Raw genomic sequence first — 21364 nt, forward strand, 5'->3', positions numbered from 1 at the left:
GTTAGTCATCTGCTTTTGTACTAAGCCTGTGGCTTAGTTGTTTCAGGGTTTTCAGTTTCCTTCTTATTACTTTAGTTTGTGAAACAATTGGTCTTTCCCTAAATGGGGCACGTATATGTCAACTTGAAGTTGAAAAATTATTTTAAATGATTTCTTAGAAATATATTTGTTATCCAAATGTAACTGAGCATATGATAAAATAGTTGTTATTTTTAAGAAATGTGGACTTACATGAACCTAAAATTGTGTTAGGAGATATATGTATTTAAAATTTAAAATTTTGTTTACAGTTAAATTTTGCCTTAAGTCTAATTTCACTGCTAGGCTGTCACTCTCAGGCACAGTTCTTAATCTATAGTCTCTGGACCAAAAGCATCAGCATCACTAAAACTTGTAGAGATGCAAATTTCCAGGCTCTACTCCAGTCTTGAATCAGAAACTGTGGGGTTGGTGCTCAGCAGTCTGTTTTAGCAGTCACTCAGGAGATTCAGATACAAAATCAAAGTTTGAGAATCACTACTGTAAGGCTTTGCATTTGGTAGCTTCACACCACCTTGACTAAATATGATCTACTTATACTCAGCTTTTATTTTAAAAGTTGTAAGTTAAAACATACCTTAATTTTATGCATATTTGTTATGATCTTTAATTTTGGGAAATGTTTCTATCTTGTTATAATTTCAGTTATTTTTGCAATATTTTGCTTGGTGTAAATATTTTCCTCTTTGTGATATTCCTGTTTTCAAGCCATTACGTGCTTAATTTTAGATTATATGATGTCACATGTATAAAAATTAAAATAGCACATATTTAAAAATTAAAATCAGTCATTTAATAAAATTATTAACTTGTTTTGATTACCTGCAGCGCAAATACCGTTTTTAAATTGGTTGACCACCAGTGTGTATGAGACAGTGTATGAATTCATTTTTAACAGATAGAAAGGAATGAAGAATTTGAAACTACTCTTGTCATTCTTCTTACTTCTGAGATGCCTAAATTGGGAATGTTCTTTGTTTATTAATATGCATTTCATCCCTTGAAAAAGTATGTCTTCATGTTATATTTTCTGGTACATTTTGAATAGTATGTCCTAAAAGTGCGTTCGAAAGGAGTCATGTGAAATTATCAGGGCAGGCTTTTTATTGGTGGCTTTTTGTATCTGTCTCTCTCTTTTTTTTTTTTTTGGCCATGCCTCATGGCTTGTCGAATTTTGGTTCCCAGACCCGAGATTGAACCCCAGTCCGGCAGGGAATTCCTAGCAGCTTTTTAATATGAGTAAGATTTGGGTAATTGAAACCAGTTTTGAGTAGTGAAACTAAATATTCCAGTTTATTGTTGATATAACTATTGATATATTTGCCTGTTTTCTTGTCTAAGTCATGTATACTAGACATATGCTACATTTCTTTGTGTTTTGGTTCTGATTGGAATATCTTGTGTTTGTTAGTAGTAGGTGTCTCTAATTAATATTACTCTACAATTTAACTTGATAGATCTTGTACTATTACTGAAATCCAGTTTTAAATGAATTCATTTTACATTTGATTATTCTTTGACTTTCAGGATGCTGAGGAAGAAGAAAATGAGAAAGGTATGTTTGATGCTAAGTAGAGTTTAAAAATTGGTGACATTTAGAAAAACAGTAAACTATGTGAAAATAAAGCATTCCTTATTCAAAATCTTATTTTTGAAATGAGTTTATTTTCAAATTTATCAATTTAGTGAATTAAGTTAGCACCTTGATTTTATTTTTTAATTGGTTTAATTTTCTTTTAACACTTTGAAGACATGTTCTAACTTAATGGTACATATCAGTTACTGTGGTGGACAATGCCATTTTTTGTTTAACCTAATTTAAGTTTTATTTTTAAAACCAACTTCTAGCATACGGTAAGTTGATTATATCCTTAAGACTGGCACTGCAGTAACTCATACGTGCTTACCGGTAATCCTAGTATGGAATGGATAATTAATTTTATAACTAGTCCTAAAATTGTTGGGTGACCAGGAGACTGACTTTTTGTTTGCTGCTTGGAGAAGTTTTGTACAGTCTCCTGACAGTTTCAGTAGTTCTGGAGACCTATCTTATCCAATACAATTACAGGGACATCAGTAGCAATATACGTGGTTGGTCTGAGGTTATAGAAGAGTTCTTGGAAGGACGTCCAAGGATCCTCCTACTTTGGACTAGAAAGGACATGGAACAGGCAGAATAAAAAACCTAGAAGCAATGAATGAAGTAAAGCTACCGACTGAAAATCTCAGATGCTCGAGGCCTTTCACTTTTGGGTGAATGCAAGACATCTTTGAAAATGGTAATTGCAGGACTGACTGGACAGGATGAAGCCTGGAAATGACCACTTTCTTAAACATTATGGAGCAGGCCATCTTTGGAGCCTCTTGTAGCAGTTTTCGGACTACACAAGAATAAGAAGAGTGAAAAAGATGAGGCCCTGAATACTTTGAAGACTGATTGTATCCTCAGACTGTGACCTTTCAAGACGTCACCATGGGAGTTCTGAAGGTCACAAGGGTTAAATCCCAAGATAATTTGAACATTGAATAACAACTCTGCTCATTTGTCACTCTCTCATGGAGGAAAAACACCTTCCATATGCCATTAACTTATAACCAGAAATGAAGAGCTGGTATCCTCAGGATGGAACTCTCTCCTCACTTTTGTTGTTTGGTATTTGTATTTAGAGATCATTTTTTCCATGAAGAATAAGTGATCCTGGGTAAAGGATTGTTTATGTTAGTTAATACCCTTGTGTTTTTCTTCCTAACCTTCCATCAGTGCTAATAACTGGGTTTATATTTTCTAGGTCCTATTCTAGCTTATGAATATGAAAATTGTTTAAACTTCTTGTTTTGCCATATTTATTCCTGTTAAATCCTCTTAGATATAGCAGGTTCTGGTGATGGTACACAAGAAGTATCTAAACCTCTTCCTTCAGAAGGGAACCTAGCTGAGGCTGATCACACAGCTCATGAAGAGATGGAAGCTAATGCGACTGTGAAAGAAGCTGAGGATGACAACATCTCGGTTACAATCCAGGCTGAAGATGCCATCACTCTGGATTTTGATGGTGATGACCTCCTAGAAACAGGTAAAAATGTGAAAATTACAGATTCTGAAGCAAGTAAGCCAAAAGATGGGCAGGACGTCATTGCACAGAGCCCGGAGAAGGAAAGCAAGGATTATGAGATGAATGCGAACCATAAAGATGGTAAGAAGGAAGACTGCGTGAAGGGTGATCCTGTCGAGAAGGAAGCCAGAGAAGGTTCTAAGAAAGCAGAATCTGGAGACAAAGAAAAGGATACTTTGAAGAAAGGGCCCTCGTCTACTGGGGCCTCTGGTCAAGCAAAGAGGTTTGTTTTTCTATGTCAGTTCTTTACGATACTGAATTCCAGCATTCAATAAGATCACTCTACATTAAGGGGGTGGCTTCAAGACCATGTACAGTAATTAGTACTTATGATCCTGCCTATAATATTTTTGACCGTCATAAGTTACTTTAAAAAAAAAATTTCAAGATCTTCGTAATATGCAGTGTGTCCTACTGATTGCATTGTCGAATTGTCAGCATATATTTGGTTTTTTTTTGTTTTTTTTTTTTTCAAATTGACAATTTTTTTGTGTTTCATTTTTAAAAATCCTTGTGATGATGGTTAATGAACAACTATCAGTCCTAAGAACACAAATGAAGTCAAGTCCCAGTCCTGAAATCTGGAGAAGATGGCCATTTATCCACTGAATAGAATTGTCAGAAAATCTAGATCTTCAGGAATCTTGGGGAAAATCAGTGCAAGAATCCTAAGGGAATCATTTGTTCAAATAACCTAATCTAGGCTTTTGGAATTGTTAATTTGTATGGATAGCACTGGTTTGAAATATAGTCAATATCAAGCTGTTCGATTTTTGTTCTTTTTGTTCTTTTTGTTTTTGCTTTTTTGTTTTCAATTTTCTTCTGGTGGTTTGCTTCTGTAGCTCTTCAAAGGAATCTAAAGACAGCAAGACATCATCCAAAGATGACAAAGGTAATGTATTTTTTCCTGCTTATTTCAGTGATAATTTGAATGTTTCCTTTAAAAAGTAGTAATTGTCTAGGGTTTCTTTTGACATTTAGTCCTTAAAAATTGACATAGTAAATTTTTTGGTGGCTTTTGTGTGAACAGTGGAGTTAGATTACAGCAAATTCTCAAGTGTGATTGAAGCATTACTTTCTTAATTATTTAATTTATAAACTGGTATAAATTTGAGTTAAATATATTTGCTATGTATTTTTTATATTGTGTTCTAAGTATCTATTGAATATTCATATAATAGACATTTCATTTCTTAAAATTTCAGAAGTATTTCATTTTTGATTATCACTTGTAACCCCCACACACTTCCATAATCTTTTTCTTGTTCTGGCTAGTAGGAAGTGTGATATAAATAGTATTTGTGGAGCTGAAAGCAAGTTAGCCTCGACATTTGGTTTTACTTTTTTGATTCTTTAAATCAGGGCACACAACTGTTAATATAGCCAGTTTATAGGATTTTAATTCTTCAGAATTTACTTCCTAATTGACTTACTTTGCATTGATGAAAGTTTTATGTAGAATAGTAGTTTTATTTTTAAATTTTGTAAGTTTAAAGGTGCATTATTTGATTAGTCTTTGTTACTGGGAAGTCTCTGCTTATCTCCTGATCATGTGCTTTAAGTTTCATCTTATATATGCTGTATATGTGAAAAATATTTCTTGTGTTTTAAAAAAGCATTTTAAGGGAAGAATAACACCATTTGGGTACTACAGAATCGAAAAATGCCTCTTGAGTGCCTAAAAAAAGGAATGTTATGTGTCCCTTATCTTTTTTTAGTAGATTTTGTTGGCATATTTTAATAATTAGAAATTTTAGTGATTGACTTAGTAATTGACAATTAATTGCATTACCTACATCCCTTACAGTTTTGGTTAATGGATAAGATATAATAAATTTATTAAATATTATCCTTTAAATTTAGAAGCTTAGTGTAGTCTTAATTAAATGTTAACTTCCTGTCATTAAATTTTTTTTTCTCAAGTTAAGAGGAATATGTGGGCCAGGTGTTACTGGTAAAATATAAAAGACACATGAACTTCTAGTTAACGTTTCATAAGATAAAACATTTCCTTTGATAATTATATTTGTTAAGAACAGAAATGCAGCAGTCATTAATATTTAAAATATTTGAGTCAGGCGTGTTTTGTCTTCTCATAAGTACACTGATAGAAACTTGTGGCTTGTAATTTTTAAAGCATTAAACATTTTACTCTTTCTATATTTGATACCATGAAGTTATAAAAATTGTTACTTTTATTGCTTAGATACTGTTTCTCTTAAAGTGGGTAAGAACTGTTTTCCAAATGATGAAACGAAAATTCCTTTTTTATAATAGCACATTGGAAGTAAAATACTGAAGGGTAACTTACCAGGAATGTATTTTAAGAAATGGTATTTTCTGTATGAAACAATAATTTGTGTATAGAAATAGTGCAGAAATAGTTCATATAACCATTTACCTTTTCTAAAGAATTTTGGGGTCTCTGATCTTTGTAATTGATTTGCTTTAGAAGATTTTTTTTTTTAATCCAGAGTTTTCTAGTTGCATGTAATTTTCACTTTCTCTTACCCTTTCTGTAATACAAAATGAGGATGAACTGTTGGCTAGTCTTTGTTACTAAACATTTAAATTTTTGAAAACAGTTTATCCCTTTGTTTGACTTTTCCCTTTGTGCTCTCAATGTCTCTGGAGCTAAAGCCCACAATAGGTGTAGGTAATTAAGCAGTCTGCTTCCTGGTTGCCTGAATTTAGTGCGGTGGTTGAATATAAATGAATGAATTTAAACAACAAAAGTCCAAGACATATAACTGATTTTTTTACCCACTTTGTCTTAAAACTCATGCAGTAGAAAATATACAAATTCAGACATGTTTGTGTTATGTTACTGTGTTCAATTTTAGTTATAGTAGATGTGTAGGATTTTGATACAGTGAAGTCATGCTGTCAAAATTAGAGGGTTTTATAATTTTGGAAGTTTATAGCCCTAATAATTTTGTTTAAAAAATTTCCAATTGAGAAATTTAAACTTGTGATATTAAATCTATTCTAGGAAGTACAATTAGTGCTAGTGGTAGCAGTGGAAGCTCAACTAAAAATATCTGGGTTAGTGGACTTTCCTCTAATACCAAAGCTGCTGATTTGAAGAACCTCTTTGGCAAATATGGAAAGGTACATTCTTTTTATCTTTTTATCCATATTTCTATGTCCATTTTAAACAGGTGGTATTCAAAACAATACATATAAAATCTAATTTCTTGTCTCTCTCAGGACTGTTATAGGCATAGTTATTTAGTTCTGTGGTAATCATGAGTTTTACTATATCTTATAATCTCACTCTGAGCCCTGGGAATCTTTGTAGGAAAAGCTCATTTTTTGAGCCCATTTAAGCCAAGGAAGGACTGAGCTTGTTTCATCACATTCATCATGATTTATCTTGGACCTAAAATTGCTGAGGCTGATCTTGTCATCTGGAAAATAGAAGCACTGGGATATAGAATATGGGGTGGAACCCCAAAACTGATGTGGTCCCTTTTATTATACAAATTCCAGTACAGTGGTGCAGAAGAATGTAAAACTGGTAAATGGACTTAATCAGAAGTTTTGATATGTGCTATGAAGGAAGAGTGCAGAGTTTAGAGAGCAAAAAAGGAGGCTTTACTGTGGTTGGTTGATCAGGAGAAGTTTTTCTGGCATATAAGGGGAGACCTAATGAAAAAGAAAACTAGTTGATAATTAAATGAATATTCAATTAATAGCTGTTGAATTAAATTGTAGTTGATCTGCATCCCTTAGGACGCTCATTATTTCCTTTTTTTTTTTTTCAAATGGTTATTTTATCATTATTTCCTTTTACATTATAGTTTTCAATATGCATCATATATGTAATCAACTCTGCTGTAAACTCTTTGATAGCAGGGATCTTAACTACTATACTTTGTATGCACATGATAGGCTTTCAAATATTTATTAATGACCACCAATATCAGTAAATAGCCATTAATGAATGTTACAAAAATCTGTCCTATTGATTTTAGAGATTGTTTTTTCCTTCTAATTAAGAGAATTGCCTGCAGAGTAAGGAGGTTCTTGTAGATGTCACATACAAAACACTGAGAATTGTGGTCCCATGATCAGTTTCTGGTATATTTTTGATTCTGTTTCCAGCTATTTAATTAGGGCTAAAACTATATAAGGAAACCATGTACTTATAACATGAAATTGCTCTTGGGGCGAGTCACTCTTTCCCGGAGTTGAGATATAAGCTGATAGTTTCCAGCTACTCACACCAGATTCCCTCTGTTCTTCTTCCTGACATTGTGTCTGTGTTCCTCTTTGTTCAGCACTAGATTGTTCTTTCCCACTTTTCTTCTCACTCAACCATCCCTGCCTTGTCTCTCTTAGCTATTCATTTTATAGAGCTGAAGTATATGTCACTTTTATATTAGTATACATTTTAAAAGTACATAAATGGAAAGTATGTCTTTTTAGAGTGTGTTTTGTGGAGTATATTTTTAAGGCTGCTTTTTCATGTGTGGGAGACTATTTTTGAGAGACTCATTATAGAAAAGTGTTAACACTTACCCAGACCCTTTTTGTTTTAATATCTTTAAGAGATTAGGGGTGGGCCTTTGATAGGGAAATTTTGGTCCAAATCTAATTGAAAATATTGTTTCTTTGCTTTTGTTAATTGTGCCATTACTTCCTTGATGTGACTCACTGTGTTTTGGCAATGTATTTTAAAAAAAAGAAAGTAAAAAAGTAGGTTAAATTGATTTTTAACATTTTAAATTGTTCCCCTGAATATTATAGGCAAGGTAGTTGGTGAGTCCAAGAATATAAAACAATAATATATATTGTCCTCAATTTATCCTTTATCCTGAATTTATACTCCTGAACATATCCTTTAATTTGAATAGTCTGCATTCTGAAGTTTTATCTTAGAAATGTATGTGAAACTGTAAAACTAAAGTATAATCTCATTTTTATAGGTTCTGAGTGCAAAAGTAGTCACAAATGCTCGAAGTCCTGGGGCCAAGTGCTATGGCATTGTAACTATGTCTTCAAGCACAGAGGTGTCCAGATGTATTGCACATCTTCATCGCACTGAGCTGCATGGACAGCTAATTTCTGTTGAAAAAGTAAGCTTGCTTAACTGTTTAAACAATAGTAATTCTCAATTTAACAATATTACACTAGTAAGGAGTAGAATTGGGAATGATTTTTATTTTTATATATTCATTTTAATTATTTTACTTCTGTTTTCCAATTTTTTTTTACCATCCACATACTTTTTACAAACATAAAAATGTAACTTTAAAACTTACATATTTGGGACTTCGCTCGTGGTCCTTTGGTTGAGAATCCGCCTTCCAGTGCATGGGATGTGAGTTCGACCCCTGGTTGGGAACTAGGATTCCACATGCCTCAGGGCAGCTAAGCTGCAACTACGGAGCCTACGAATCTCAACCAGAGAGCCCATGCACTCCAGAAAAAAAATAAAATAAAATTTATATGTTTTTTTCTTCCTGTTTAAACTTTTCAGGTTAAAGGTGATCCTTCTAAGAAAGAATTAAAGAAAGAAATTGATGAAAAGAGTAGTTCAAGAAGTTCTGGAGACAAAAAAAACATGAGTGATAGAAGTAGCAAGTAAGGATTTATTTTGTCAATTAGCCTATAGACTTTTTGGTACATCGATGAAGTAGTTCTCATTTTGTTGTTTTCTTGTGTGGGGTGGTATGGTCAGGACACAAGCCTCGGTCAAAAAAGAAGAGAAAAGATTGTCTGAGAAAACTGAAAAAAAGGAAGGCAAGGATACTAAGAAAACAGAAGGTAAAGATGAGAAGAATGATAATGGATCAAGTGGCCAGACTTCAGAATCGATTAAAAAAAGTGAAGAAAAGAAACGAATAAGTATGCTATGTGCCTTTCTTCTCAGTCCCTTTCTAATGCATCCTACAGCTTAATTTTTACAGTGAAAGGGGAAACTTAAGAATACAATCTAGATAAAGATTTAAACTTCGTTGTTAGATGTCACTGTGGTAGAAAATGATCTAATAGGAATGGGAAACAGCTGTCTTTTTCCACCTAAGCCCATTTACTGTTAAATCTGGGCTGACTGAAAATGGTCATTGAATAATAGAAGAATTACTGAATAATAGAAGAATAGAAGAATCGATCTTTTGGTATCTTTGAAAGTACATTAGTGGATCAAGTTTTAATAACTCTTTACATTTCTCATAGAATAAGTTTTTTATATCATGTATTGTTTTGTAAATATTTGGTTGTCTTAAGAATTCAGCATACTTACATTATATTTTCTTTTTGATGAGAATAGTTTCAGACATTAGCTTATCTGGTTTTTTTCTCTTAGGTTCAAAGAGTCCAGGACATATGGTAATACTAGACCAAACTAAAGGCGATCATTGTAGGCCATCAAGAAGAGGAAGATACGAGAAAGTAAGTCCCTGATAGGGATGTTGTATACTATTTTGCCTGTTTCCAAAAGAAGATAATTCAGTTATCTGTAACCATTTTGCATGTGTCCATGATAGAAAACCTAAGAAAAGGGGAATGTCATTATTCATTTAAGCTTTTTAAATTACCAGCTCAACTTGAAAAAAAAAATTAGTTTAACTTGTAGTCCTGTTAACAATTTTTTTTTCCTACAGATTCACGGAAGAAGCATGGAAAAGGAGAGGGCTAGCTTAGATAAAAAAAGGGATAAAGACTACAGGAGGAAAGACATCTTGCCTTTTGAAAAGATGAAGGAACAAAGGTTGAGAGAACATTTAGTTCGTTTTGAAAGATTGCGGCGAGCAATGGAACTTCGAAGGTAGGAAAAGAGTCTGTTTTATACCTGTTTTTAACTATAGGTATGTTTTTAACTATAGGTGTATCTTTAACATTAGTTATAAACCAGATTTCTGGAAATTGTATTTCTATAGAAAGATATTTGTCACTTTTAAGAAGTAAAACCTAATGATTTTCGTTTGCATAGTATTTTACAATTTACAAAATACCTTTGCATCTATTATCTCTATCTCAACAGTTCTATAAGGTTAGTTATGTCCATTATATAAATGAATAAAATGGAGGCCCAGAGAGGCTAAATGACTCTTCCAATGCCACATGGCTAATGAGTGGCAGAGTCGGGACTCAGACCCAAGTCTTCTGACTCCAAGTCCAATGCTCTTTCCTCTACTTCAAAGCTGCCGCCATAAAAAAACATGACTTTGAAGGCAAATTTGGATTTTGATGTAAGATAGTCTTAATGTAAGCTGTAGTGGCCAAATAATACATTGACATTGTAGGAAAAATTTATTGTACTTTGAATTAGAGCCCAAGTAAAGGAAGATTTAACCTGTGAACCTTATTGCGTTCAAACTCTGTCCTAAAGCAGGCATCCTCTTTAAAACAAAATGAGAACAAAACATTTCTACTTTTCGTGGCCATATCTCAAGTTCATCACGAGTGCCAGTTTGCTGTCGATTTTTGGATGCCACTTAAAATTTTCTTGTGAAAGTGTTTCATAATATAAATTTACAAATACTAACCTGTATTGTTGAATGGTCACTTATGGAATTTAATCTATTCATTCAGAAGTGTGCTAGGAACTACCAGATATACTTTTAGCAACTTAAATAATACTATGATTGCCACACAGTTTACTAAAAGGAAATAATTCTTGCATGCTGCTGCTGCTGCTGCTAAGTTACATTAGTCATGTCCGACTCTGTGCGACCCCATAGACGGCAGCCCACCAGGCTCCCTTCCCTGGGATTCTCCAGGCAAGAATACTGGAGTAGGTTGCCATTTCCTTCTCCAGTGCATGAAAGTGAAAAATGAAAGTGAAGTCACCCAGTCATGTCCGACTCTTTGTGACCCCATGGACTATAGCCTACCAGGCTGCTCCATCCATGGGATTTCCCAGGCAAGAGTACTGGAGTGGGTTGCCATTGTCTTCTCCAATTCTTGCATACTCAGAACCTTTTTTTTTTTTTTATGAAGTCTCAGTATGCTTGGCTTCCTGTTCAGATGACCACAGCTGAGAGAAGAGTGAAACTGGGAGTTATTAGGCAGCATTTCTCAAACCTATCAGACCAGCACCCGTTTCATAATAATAAAAAAAATTGTAGCACCTTCTTTACTAATCTGAAATGAAATTGATATGTAACATACTGTACAAATATACAAAAAAGAACAATATAAAGCCTTAACTCTAATATGAAGAAAACATAAAAAGTAATTTATAATGAAGCATATATTCCAGATATGAATGTTTAGGCATGACGCTCTACAAGATCTAATGAAGTAGTCAGATGTTTGCACCTCTCTTAAGACTCAGTGAGAATGTGACAGCTACAAACACAGATTGATACCGGTTTGTCATATTGGTGAGTCAAATACCAGGAGTAGTGTTGATGTTACGGAATGACTTCTGAAATGGTGAACAACTCTTGGTGAAGTTCTCAAGAAGGTGTAATTTTTCCTCTTTTTATGTGGAGCTGCATTCCTGGAAACTTTAGTGTACATAAAAGGCCAAAGGAAATGAAACTAGCATTTATTAAAAATGAGTTAAATGCTAGGGCCAGATTTTTTTTTTTCCTAGAAGTGATTTTATTTCGATGACGTGAATTACATTATGGCATTTGAAAGGTATTTGGAGTGTTGGATGGTTCTTTGTGATGCAGGATTATCTTGACTATGCCATGCATCAAAAGATATGTAGAATCCTTGGTCCCCTTAACTAATGGCTGGTAACAGCCCCCTTGGTCATTGTTAAAATTAGAAACGCCCCTCCACCACGGCCGTACTGAACCATTGAGAACCACTGGGTTACTAGGAGAAGACATGCTGATTGACAGAATACCCTGGGTGCCCTAAAGTGAGGAAATGATTAAAAACAAACAGAAAAATAACCCACTATTAGAAGTCTTAATATAATAATTTAGTTGAGCACATATTTGAACTCAAAGAAACGTGTTATCTAGAGCCATTTATTATGGGTTGTGAACACTCCAAAAGAGGCCATGAGGGCAGCCATTTAGTATAGCATTTGCTGTAATTCATGTTGGTGGCTGTGATCCCAGTTGAACAAAACTAAGGCTTACTTAGGAGATAGAATATATCCTAGATACTGGAAATTTTTCTATCAAAAACAGAAGTTTGTAGTTTAGTAAATTCATATATGTAGAATGTCCTTTTAAAGATGTTGACTAATTAATGGGCTATCATAGTGGGATTTTTATTTAAACAGGAATCATCTAAGAGGCAACTACTCTGTAAAATTGTTCAGGTGACAGTCTTAAATAAGTGACAGTATTGAAATCTGTTTAAAGTTTTATTTTTAGTTCTCTTTCCAATTACATTAAAACTATTTAGAATGAGTCAAAGTATAAAATTGCCAACCTCAAGGAAAAATACAAATTCAAAAGCTATTCTCTTTCACACAGTGCTAGCATAATTTAAGTATTTCTAAATACTGATTTTTGTTAGACGAAGAGAGATTGCAGAAAGAGAGCGTCGAGAGCGAGAACGCATTAGAATAATTCGTGAACGGGAAGAACGGGAACGCTTACAGAGAGAGAGAGAGCGCCTAGAAATTGAAAGGCAAAAACTAGAGAGAGAGAGAATGGAACGCGAACGCTTGGAAAGGGAACGCATTCGTATTGAACAGGTGCAGTCAGAAAATCTTTTCATCTTAAATAACTGACCTTTTTCAAACCCTGTGATTTTTGCCCTGAAATTTGCTTTACATGCTGTAAAGCTTTTATAGAATAAGTTCAGCTAATGAGCATTTATTAAGTGTCCCTGAGATAACAGTGAATTAGGTGCTAATTAAAACTACATTTAGTCATGACTTTGTTCTAGCCAATTGGTGATAACTTGAACTCTGTGATATCATGGCAGCCTAATAGTCTGAGCATAGGACTATGAGTCCAGAGTAGTTGTAATCCAGGCTCTGTCACTATCCCATTCTTGGAAAATAATAACTATTTCCTTACTTATTATAGTGGGAATGATTCCCCAAGGCTGGAAGGAAATAATGCCTCTCTTTGCAGAATTGCATCCAGGGTTTTAGGACACTTAGTCTTATTAATAATTTTATCTCTAATTACTTTTAGGTGCTTTTGTTTCAAATTATTAAACTAAATCTGACCTTCCAAATTACTTGCCAGCTTTCACCACCCAGTCTCTGTTATTTTTAATGTTATAGAACAGTAGTCATAGCTTAGATTGCAATTACTGAAGTCAGATTTTTTTGTCCCAGGTTTGTCTTTTGCCTGATGCTTGCTTATGTTTTCTTAATGATAGGATTAAAGCAAGGTTGCATATATACTTACCTTATGTTTTCATTTTGCATTGGTTGGTTCTTCCTTCTATGTTGTCTGAAGGAACGTCGTAAGGAAGCTGAACGTATTGCTCGAGAACGAGAGGAACTGAGAAGGCAACAGCAGCAGCTTCGTTATGAACAAGAAAAAAGGAATTCTTTGAAACGCCCACGTGATGTAGATCATAGGTAGTTGCTTGCTTTCTTTAACAGTTAAACTTGCTGTCTTATTCCTTTCATGCTAAGACTGTGGAATTAGAAAGCACAGGCACCTGTTGCTGGAATAAAAGCTCATGATCAAGAGGGATGGAATGACTGCAGTAGTGAATTGGACATCAGTGGATTTTCAAGTAGAAGAAAATTTTTCCCCATTCCGCCTCCACCCCATTTTCCTTTCTTTGCCAAATGTTTTCCACTAGGACTTGAAATATTGAATACATGGTAGACTTTAATAATGGCTCTCAAACTCGGACCTGTTTTGAAAATTCTTACAGGGTAGTACAGACAGTACAGAAATCAAAGTCACAAACTTGGGAACACTAAAATATAGATTCTGTTATTTGTTTGCATTCATAGTTCTTAATAGACTTCAAAATATAGTAATTTAATTTTCTTAATATAAATTCTGTGAGATTTAGTTGATTGTGTTGAGAAACAAGTGGAGCGGAGCAAATGAATTGTGCTTGGGACTAACTCTCTATCCTTTCCAAAGTTAAGGATAACCAAAAGTGTTGTATGCTCCTCCTGGTTAGAATTTTATTTTAGAATGGTATCAAGTATTTGTCTTATTTGCCTTTCCAATTTAGTAATTTGAGAACAGTTTTTCAATTATCTTCTGTGAAATTCCTCTAACACTGTATAACTTTATATAATTTGATAATTTTTTGCTAGCTTGTTCTTACAAAAGAATGTTTTGTCTTGAGTTTATTAGCCCTCTGTATCCACAGTTCCTAGCATGTGGTATGTATGACTCCAATAGGTGTTATTTTGTTGCTGTAAAACTAATTTATATAAACGAGCAAATATTTCTCTTCAAGGCGGGATGATCCTTACTGGAGCGAGAATAAAAAGTTGTCTCTAGATACAGATGCACGATTCGGCCATGGATCTGACTACTCTCGGCAACAGAATAGATTTAATGACTTTGACCACCGAGAGAGGGGCAGGTTTCCTGAGAGTTCCTCAATTCCGTCTTCATCTTTTGATAGGTAAATGAATATGTTGAAAATTACTGTGTTTGGTGTATGAGCCTTATTAGTGATAGTTTGGTTCTCTATTAAAATCTTAAGTACAGGTTATAACTGCGTATTCAGAACAAATCATGTTTGGTTTTTCTATTTGTTAATGAGAATGTGATTCTGTATTCAGAATTAGTTTTATAGGCCACCAAAACATGCTTAAGTAGGTAGGCTTTATCTTCTTAACCTTTAACTAAGTGAAAATATTGTTACCTTGGGATGTGCCTCACTTGTGAAGAATAGTAAAACATTCTTCAGGTTGGTAGTGACTTGAGTGTTTGATGTAATTTCCCTTGTATGCCAAAAAACCACCCTTCACGCCAGACATTTAGCTCAATTTAAAAGAACATAGGTTATTATGCTCAGTCATAGTCGTGCTCAGGCGTGTCTGACTCTTTGCAACCCTGTGGACTGTAGTCCGCCAGGCTCCTCTGTCCATGGGGCTTTCCAGGCAAGAATAGTTGAGTGGGTTGCCATTTTCTTCTCCAAGGAATCGTTCCAATCCAGGGATCGAACCTATTTCTCTTGCATTGATAGGGAGATTCTTTACCACTGAGCTACCTGGGAAGCCCCATTACAATCAATAATTGTGGCTATTTTGTTCACTTTGCCTTAAGTTATTTTTTAAAGAAGGTGTTCTTATTGTAGGTTATGCAAATAAAGTTAAGAAGAATCAGACCAAGTACTTACTTCTCAAAACCTGTGTTCTTTGTTTTGGATAACAGGAGAGAACGTTTTGTTGGTCAAAGTGAAGGGAAAAAACCACGTCCTTCTGCACGAAGAGAAGATCTAGGTTTTGAAAGGTATCCCAAAAATTTCAGTGATTCCAGAAGAAACGAGCCTCCACCACCAAGAAACGAACTTCGAGAAACAGACAGACGAGGAGAACGAGATGAGAGGAGAACAGTGATCATTCATGACAGACCTGATACCACCCACCCTAGACATCCTCGAGAAGGAGGGCCCAATCCATCTAGACCAACCTCCTGGAAGGCTGAAGGGGGCATGTCCACTGACAAACGGGAAACAAGGTATTTGTATAGTTTCTAATGCCTAGCTAATGGTAATAAGCACTTGGGTTTTTCAGAAAAGGTTAGAGTTTGATTGTATATGTTCTTGAATTTTGTTTAACAGAGTTGAAAGGCCAGAACGATCTGGGAGAGAAGTATCAGGGCACAGTGTAAGAGGGGCTCCTCCTGGGACTCGCAGTAATGCTTCCGGCTATGGAAACAGGGAGGGAGACAGAGGAGTAATCACTGACCGAGGAAGTGGAGCACAGGTAAGTGCTTATGACAGTTTATTGTCAATTCTCCAGAAATAAATTTAGAGGACTCATTGAGACATTGTATTTATAGTATCATTTGGGCGTGACCTAGTTAGATTGGCATGATTGGCAGACTCATTTCTCACGAAAGGTCTTAATGCTCCTTGTATTTAAAAAATATATATTTCTTATTTGTTTCCCTGCATCAGGTCTTAGTTGCAGCCTGCAGCATGTGGGCTTCTCTAGTTGTGTGCAGGCTCCAGAGTAGGCGGGCTGGGAAGTTGCAATGCATGGGCTTAGTTTCTCTGTGCATTTGGGGTCTTAGTTCCCTCTCCAGGGATAGAACTTGAGTACTCTGCATTGGATGGCAGATTCTCAATCACTGGACTACCAGGGAGTCCCTTTTTATTTTCAAGACAGTAGTTGAACATCGTAGTCCAGAGAAGCAGGATACTAACCCTGAAGTTTTTTTTTAATTATAGTTTTTAAAATACAATTGACAGACAAAACTGTGTAAGTTTAAAGTGTACAACATAATAATTTGACTTAATCCCTGAAATTTTTATTAAAATTCCTGCTGAAATTTGAGAATTGTTGTATTTGGTAGATGAACCTTCTTAATGATGACTTTGGCTTTAATTCTTTTTTAAGAAATTGAGATTTTCAAACTGGATGGAAAATCTTTGACCTGTACTTGTGTTTCTGTCATCTTTTTCCTTTTTTTCCCTTTAAATAATACTCTCTCTTTCCTCCTACTCAATTAAATAAAGTGTAGAATTTATTGAAATAAAATACTTGTCTCTTTTTTGTTCTTTTATTTTTAGAGATAGGTAAGTGGAATATTTTGTGTTTTTTAATTGCTTTTTACTCTTGTGACACTTTATTGACATGAATATTTTGTAAGTTAATGAACAGAGGACATCTGTTTGCAATTCAAATGAGCTTTTACCTGATTTGAAAGCATTCTGTTGATGAAATAACTGGCATAATATAGGTTGACAGTAGTGAAGATAGAATATTATCAAATTACAGAAAAGAATTCTGAAGTGTATGTATATGTGTGTATCCATCCTTCAACCTCTGTTATCCTCTGGTGCTCTGTGGTTTTGTAACAACTTTTTACCAGCAAACTTTTTAATCTCTAGGCATTCTAGTTAATACCGCTTTGTGTTTTCCATTTCATACAAAACATTTTTGAAACAGATTTGGGCCTGCTGGGATTTATAAGTTGCAGTGTTTCTAGTAAGTAGAAATATTCAGTAGATCAATTCATTGAGCTATACCCTGAATAGAACTTTTTAAAATTTGTTTAATATAATCCAGATATTCTGCCTTATTTAAAGTTTAACGCAGTCTCATAGACTAGCCCCTCTGCATTCAGTTACCTTTTTTGCAAAAGGTATCTTTAGGGAAGGATCTTATTCCTCCCTTGGAAATTTCGTTTTCACGGTGTTGGGTCTGTGAGCTCTTCTGACAGCAGTATGCATCTGTAGAGCACCTTCAGATTTCTGTAGGCTTTCATAACTTTTGACCCTTTTTTTTTTTTTTCCCTCTCTCAGATCCTTAGTTCTCTGTTTTTGTTTCTTTATGTTCAGTATTCTTTTTTTTTAATACTCATGGATGTAAGGCCTTGTAAGAGCCATAACAATAACTAGTACTGTGTAAAATAAGATGACAGCTCCTATTTCTATGTGGTATTTGCATGTGGATCATATACCCTACCCTGATTGTCTTAAGGTTCTGATCTCTCAGTATGCCTTCTTAACACATGTAGAGATCTAGGCATTATATATAGATCCAGAAATACTCAAGGGTCAAAAAGTACATGGGTGTTAGAAGGTATAGAAATAACAATGCTGAATCATTTTCTACTTTTCTACCCTTATAGCCTGAGTAGCTTCCCAGTTCAAAGTAGATGGAAACCTTTTTTCATATTATTAGTTCTTTCATCTTCTCAGACGTCTTAATTTCTTTCTGACATGAGAAGTATACCAGCATAAGTAAATTGGCCTGAGGCTGAGGTTTTCTTTTAATATGTTATTCTTTAGCACTATCCTGAAGAACGACATGTAGTTGAACGCCATGGACGGGACACAAGTGGACCAAGGAAAGAATGGCATGGTCCACCTTCTCAAGGGCCTGGCTATCATGATACAAGGCGAATGGGTGATGGCCGGACAGGAGCAGGCATGATAACGCAACATACGAGGTAAGTAGTTAATCAGTTCAAGTTTTTCTGCCAGCATACAACCAAACCTTTTTCCTTTAAAAGTCGTTATGGTTTCTGAGAGATTGAATTACAATGAGTAACAACCGTAGGTCTGCCCAGGTATTTCTTCATATTAACTCAAAGTCTCCAGGAGATTATATGCAGGGTTTGTGCTCATGCTCTGGTGTTAATATTCCTCATTATAAGTTAATTAGTTGGTATTTTGGCATACATCTTCATATAGGTATGTATACATGTCAGAATCCAGTAGACAGGAATATTAATTTCATATTGGAACAATCTTCTTGTTCACTATCATTACAAAAATGTTTAGAAAGGAAGAAGAAACTGAAAGTATGTTCTGCTTCCTCCTTTCTCAAATAGCTTTATCAAAATTTTTGGACATTTACTCTAAAGGCTGTTCAGATGCTAAGAGATGAGCTTTATTTTCTCTTCATACCAATATTCATTGTGACCCCTCAGCTGACAAGTATTTGGTCTATCTCTTCTATACACTTCATTCTTTCCCATTCATCTATCTTAGAAGAGACATTGGCTTAGCTCACTGACCCCAGTTACTACTATTGTATTGGTTGCTTCCACCATCAAATTTAAGTGAGTGTTATACTTGTGCCTGCCCAGCCTCATCACTTTTTTTTTTTAAGTGGAGGATAATTGCTTTACAATATTGTGTTAGTTTCTGCTGTACAAGGAAGTGAATCAGGTATATGTATACATACATCCTCTCCCTCTTGAACTTCCCTCGCACCCCCTACCCCTATCCCATCCATCTAGGTCTTTACAGAGCACCTAGCTGAGCTCCCTGTGCTGTAGAGCAGGTTCCCACTAGCTATCTATTTTACACATGGTAGTGTATATATATCAGATTTTTCCCACCCCCTTCTTCCCCTCTCCTTGGTTTTTAAAGGTCACCCATACCTTTTTTCTTGATAAATACAGATTCCTTTATTTTTTTTTTTAGTTCTTGGGCACTTTGGTGATTAAAACCTTTTGATTTTCCTTTTTTGAAACAGTCCTCTGTTTTCTAATGTACCATAATTTTAAATTTATTTTATTGGCTCCTTCACATGGTTGGATTTTAGACACTATTCTTTATTATATTATATTGTGATCACCATGTAGATGCTTGGATGAGTCAATAAATTCAAGGTCACAAGGAAACTCATTCCCCTCCTATTTCAGATCTTTATGTTTCCGTTGTCTCCAACTTCTTTTAATTTGCCAGTGCCAGACTGGAAAAAATAAGGGCCTCATCTTTATTTTTCTTCTTGCCTAGCATAAATTTCTAAGTATGGTTCAGTTAAAAAAAAATATTTGTGGTGGCTTTGTCTTCTTTTTCATTTCAGCTCCTGTCGATCTTCCCAATATTTTTCTCTCCTCCATTTTTTTCCATTATTTCTAAATTTAACTGTTGAGACTGTTTTCTTACACCATTTACTTGCTCCAGAACTACAAACAGCTTCTTTAGATCACTTAGCCTGGCATCCAAGCCTTTCTTTAATCAGGTTTTATCCTTAAACCATTTCACCATGGATTTATATCTTCCAAATTTGTTATATAGCGTTTTGGGGTGGGTTTTTATTCCTATATTATTTATTCATATCTACTGTGTTGCATTATTCATATAAAAGAAATTCCAAAAGTATTTCTTAAATGATGTCCTATAGTTCAGAGGTTCAAGTTCCTAGTTGATGCTGATGCAGATCTAAGGACCACACTCTGAGAAGTCCATTCATATGCAGACCATGACATGGCTTACTAAGAGGCAGGAGTTTAACACAAGACTGTAAGAGTTGAAATCCTTATGCCACTGTTTATTATCAGATAAGCATTGTGATCTTAGGTAGCTAACTTAAATGCTGTATCACTCTTCATCAGGAAAGCGGGGTTAGCAATGATACATACCTCACAGAACTGTTGGAAAAAAGTAAATTATTTAAGATGAGTAAAGTACAAAGAACAGTGTCTGTTAAATAATAATCACTTTTTAGGTATTAGCTGTCGTTATTTTCTCTCTTGTTCTCTGACAATTTTTTCTTTTAAACCTTTTTTCAGTAATGCATCCCCAATTAATAGAATTGTACAAATCAGTGGCAATTCCATGCCAAGAGGAAGTGGCTCCGGATTTAAGCCATTTAAGGGTGTACCTCCACGACGATTCTGAAAATTACTTGCTGCCATGGTTTCAAGATAATTTATTGAAATCTCCTATAAACTTTACTTGACTACTTATGAAGAGGACCTCTGACTTGCTTGAGAGTTGTCAGACTTTTCCTTTTTCTCTTTTTTTAAAATTTAACATGATTGCTTTTCTCAATTTTGGAGAAGATGTTTAAATAGTTCCGTTGTAACTTTTAATAGTTTTGTGTATCATTCAACTTTTTTTCTTGCAGCACCAAGACACATTGGAAAGGATAGGAATCAAAACCATTTTGTTTAACGCTGTGTGAATATAAAGAGTAGTTTGCAGGTGTGTGGTAGTGGTTTAATTTGCAGCATTAGCTCTGTGGTGTCAGGCTCTAGAGTTACTTCTTATCAACAAGAATTTTCAGCCTCCATTTTGAAGGCTGTTTAAGCTTAAGAAGTCTGCTGTTTAATTTTTAGAAAATAAGATTGTTCCTTGCATTTCTGAGTATTATGTAACCTATTTTTGCAGAAGGTACTGTTACATTAAGTGCATCTGTGTATCCTGGTTTTAAGAAATGTACTCTTTTTTGAAATAAACCTTCATATTCTGTATAGTTGCTAAAGCGTTGAGAACCTTTTTAATTGTAAAATGAAAACCAATTTTCAGTTTAGTGTAGCAGCACACTTGTTCAGGTTTGCATGGTATGAAACCAAATAGATTAATAAAACCTTGGCCATGAGATTTGTATCACTGAGGTTCTTAGACTGAGTTGTGCAGGTAAGTGCACTTTTAGGTAATCTGCACTGTTTGATGGATAAATTCCATCTCTGGGAATTGTGTTGGTATTAATGTTTCCATATTCCCAACTATGTTGAGAAGTGGAAAAACAAAAAACAAAAACCCAGGTTCTAGATTGGTGAATCAGTTGGGTTTTGTAAATACTTGTATGTGGGAAGGCATTGTTGTCTCTTTGTGAAAATAAAAATCCACACCTGGAAGTGTATGTGTCTTTGTTTCCAGCGTTTTAGCTGTTGGTCCTCCAGCCCTTTTCCTTACTCCAAGTAATTGACTAAGTTTAG

At 34.8% G+C, this 21364-nt stretch overlaps 1 protein-coding gene across 2 annotated transcripts in view; it reads left to right on the top strand.

Moving 5' to 3' along the window:
• The window catches only part of SLTM (SAFB like transcription modulator), a 43910-nt gene extending 22627 nt beyond the window's left edge, over positions 1 to 21283 (top strand). The window contains exons 6-21 of one of the 2 annotated variants that reach the window (XM_024998008.2): positions 1567 to 1594; positions 2907 to 3375; positions 3995 to 4044; positions 6145 to 6263; positions 8084 to 8233; positions 8638 to 8741; positions 8839 to 9005; positions 9466 to 9551; positions 9764 to 9927; positions 12591 to 12771; positions 13490 to 13614; positions 14463 to 14633; positions 15389 to 15694; positions 15798 to 15942; positions 17976 to 18136; positions 20213 to 21283. In XM_024998008.2, the coding sequence (XP_024853776.1) occupies positions 1567 to 1594; positions 2907 to 3375; positions 3995 to 4044; positions 6145 to 6263; positions 8084 to 8233; positions 8638 to 8741; positions 8839 to 9005; positions 9466 to 9551; positions 9764 to 9927; positions 12591 to 12771; positions 13490 to 13614; positions 14463 to 14633; positions 15389 to 15694; positions 15798 to 15942; positions 17976 to 18136; positions 20213 to 20321 (2535 nt within the window). In that variant the 3' untranslated portion in view covers positions 20322 to 21283. The remainder of the gene's footprint in view (positions 1 to 1566; positions 1595 to 2906; positions 3376 to 3994; positions 4045 to 6144; positions 6264 to 8083; positions 8234 to 8637; positions 8742 to 8838; positions 9006 to 9465; positions 9552 to 9763; positions 9928 to 12590; positions 12772 to 13489; positions 13615 to 14462; positions 14634 to 15388; positions 15695 to 15797; positions 15943 to 17975; positions 18137 to 20212) is intronic. The other variant, XM_024998010.2, reaches the window with a different exon arrangement.
• The last annotated feature ends 81 nt before the right edge of the window (positions 21284 to 21364 follow it).

The sequence above is a fragment of the Bos taurus genome, chromosome 10 (assembly GCF_002263795.3).
Source record: "Bos taurus isolate L1 Dominette 01449 registration number 42190680 breed Hereford chromosome 10, ARS-UCD2.0, whole genome shotgun sequence".
Taxonomy (NCBI): Eukaryota; Metazoa; Chordata; class Mammalia; order Artiodactyla; family Bovidae; genus Bos; species Bos taurus.